Source organism: Bombus bifarius, unplaced genomic scaffold (genome assembly GCF_011952205.1).
Source record: "Bombus bifarius isolate JDL3187 unplaced genomic scaffold, Bbif_JDL3187 scf7180000009706_frag, whole genome shotgun sequence".
In the NCBI taxonomy this organism is placed as follows: Eukaryota; Metazoa; Arthropoda; class Insecta; order Hymenoptera; family Apidae; genus Bombus; species Bombus bifarius.
The window spans coordinates 2,974-5,573 of NW_022885286.1; the positions used below are offsets into that span (position 1 = coordinate 2,974).

General features: G+C 30.5%; 1 protein-coding gene across 1 annotated transcript; it reads left to right on the forward strand.

The window, feature by feature from the left end:
- Nucleotides 1–1,193: 1,193 nt before the first annotated feature.
- On the forward strand, nucleotides 1,194–2,375 carry LOC117215536 (glutathione S-transferase-like). Its single transcript, XM_033461886.1, has 3 exons — nucleotides 1,194–1,227; nucleotides 1,539–1,706; nucleotides 1,964–2,375. The coding sequence occupies exons 2-3, from the start codon at nucleotides 1,562–1,564 to the stop codon at nucleotides 2,269–2,271; spliced, it is 453 nt and encodes a 150-aa protein (XP_033317777.1). The 5' UTR covers nucleotides 1,194–1,227; nucleotides 1,539–1,561; the 3' UTR covers nucleotides 2,272–2,375.
- Nucleotides 2,376–2,600: the final 225 nt, after the last annotated feature.

A 2,600-nucleotide genomic window follows, 5' to 3' on the forward strand; every position in this document is an offset into this window, starting at 1 on the left:
TCATTCAAGTTTCTGTTAACCGGCTTGGAAATTTCCTGTGCTTGTTTCGACTTTGAAATCTTAAAAAAAAAATTGTAAGTAAATAGTATATATATAGTATATATATCCTAAATCAAAGTTTCTCTTTATAAATAATAAACCGTTTAAAAACTGTATTTTGTATGTTTTTTCCTTATTCATAATTAAATAATAAATATGAAATACTTCTACAGAAAGCCGACATCCTTCAATTAACCGAACAGCAGATGATTTAAAAATTAGTAGTTGAAAGAAATAAATGTTATTACATGTTCATAATTGATCGATAAATTTAAGTATACAATTAGAAAATGTTTCTTCTTTATTGATAACTAAATAATACAGATAAGATACAAGATACTTGTAGGAAAAGTCGGCGCGTCGTTCAATTAACGGAACAGCAGAGGATTTGAAAATTAGTAGTTGAAAGAAATAAATGTTATCATATGTTCATAATTGATCGATAAATTTAAGTATGCAATTAGAAAATGTTTCTTAAGTTTGGAAGAATATATAATCATGCTGAATGTTTTGTAGTTACGAAAGTTGTCTACAAACATACATTGTACATACGACTAGTAATGGTACTAAATTACTGTTAGAGGGTCTTGGGTGTATAGAACCATATGGTTAAATTAATACTAGAGATAACGAATCGTGCGAATGTAATTAATATTTTGAAATGCGTTGTTTGCATTAATTGATAGTTTTCTTATAAACTTTTTTATAAACAATTTCATTGCTATAGAAAAAAGATAAATGCCGGTAATATGTCTATCCTACTTAAATAGAAAGTGCAATATTTTGTTATAATATTTGGCGCAAGTTTATACATTATTACATCCAAAAATAATATTCTTTTTATATCTAAGCTATATTAAACATTATTACATCAAAAAATAATATTCTTTTTATATCTAAGCTATATTAAAATATAAAGATACAAATAGCTATGCGAGTAGTTAGTAGTTGATGCTTTTTACTTAAATTGTCTTATACTTCATAATTTGTAATAATATAATTCTTGTCATCAATGATTCTTTGTTTTTACTTTGTATATATTATACTTCCAGGAAGATGCCGCTCTATAAATTCACTTACTTCCCAGTTACGGCATTGGCAGAACCAATCCGTTCTTCTTCAGCTATGCTAGTATTCCATTTGAAGATGAACGTATCAAAAAGGACGTCTGGCCAGAAATAAAGCCCTGTAAGCTTAAAATTTAAAGAAATTCTGTTTCTTAAATCTCATCTTTCCTAATTTAACTAAAGTAGCTAAATAAAGTAGAACACAATTATGCAGAGTATAACAGAGATTATTGTTTACTCTCCATTGCTCTATAAGATATGTGGGAGAACAATAGGTATTGTTAAGGAGACAATGCCCTTTGTTTGCTGATAAATTATCAATAAATTAAATTATATCTTTCCAAAACAGATAACAGGAAGCTAGATATTTAAGAAGCATCATAATCTGTTTGTTCGATAGAATCTTTGATTCTATTAGTTGTATGTTTTTAGTGACTCCTTATGGCCAGCTTCCTATGCTCGTAGCTGATAGAAGGAAGGTTGCTCGGTCTACAGCTATTTGCCGTTACTTAGCCAAACAATATGACTTAGCTGGAAAGACTGACTGGGCAAATCTCCATATTGATGCCACTGTTGATACTATTCATGATATTCGTCATAGTGAGTATCCAGTGCTGTTTTGCATAAATCTTATGAGAATCTTGATAACAGATAGCACATATCTGTTCAGGTATTTATTAGTTGAAATCCGATTTAATATTTGATTTAATCGAACGATACACGTATGTCAACAATACAAGACAAAGGATTAAAAAGGATTGTAATTCTATCTTCAGTATCATTTAAATTTCGCACAACACTGTATTCAAATTAGTATAACATTAGCGAATAGTATTTAACTGAAAACAAATTTTCAGAAATTGCCGCCTTCCACTATGAGGAGGACGAGAAGGTCAAAGCTGCAAAACGCAAGGCTGCTGAAGAGACGCTGCTGTTCATTTTAGAACGTTTGGACCAGCAAGTGAAGGAAAATGACGGCTACTTCTACGATGGTACTCTCTCTTGGGCTGATTTAACATTCGTTGCTCTGCTCGATTATTTGAACTTTATGTACAAGTCTGATCTGATCGAGAATTACGAGAATCTGAAGCTGCTGGAGAAAAAGGTCCTCCTCCTTCCCAAGATCAAAAACTGGATTGAGAGACGCCCAGTTAGCGAATTTTAAACTTCACGATTGCTTATGGTTTTATAAGCGTTTAAAGATTGCGGTCTTAGTGTGTTGAGAGAATGAAGAACGAATCGTGTTGATGGAAGTTTGTATGGAATATACTGATTTCTTTTAACATTCATTAGTTCCAGTTATTACCGATATTTTTGTCATTTAGTTAGGGTTTTCCCTTTAGATTACGTTGTGATAGAGAACTATTATTTGTGTATTCCTGTTAGAATTTAATCTTGGAATTAGGATTAATATTCTGTGGAAGACACAATGTTTATGTTGAAATAATATAATGTGATATTTATTAAACAATTATTTCGAGAGTTATAAATGTT

Bases quoted from the DNA above. Each gene is read 5' to 3' on its own strand.
- LOC117215536 (XM_033461886.1), top strand. From the start codon at position 1,562: ATGCTCGTAGCTGATAGAAGGAAGGTTGCTCGGTCTACAGCTATTTGC. The intron at 1,707-1,963 runs GTGAGTATCCAG...ACAAATTTTCAG, and splicing joins TATTCATGATATTCGTCATA to AAATTGCCGCCTTCCACTAT.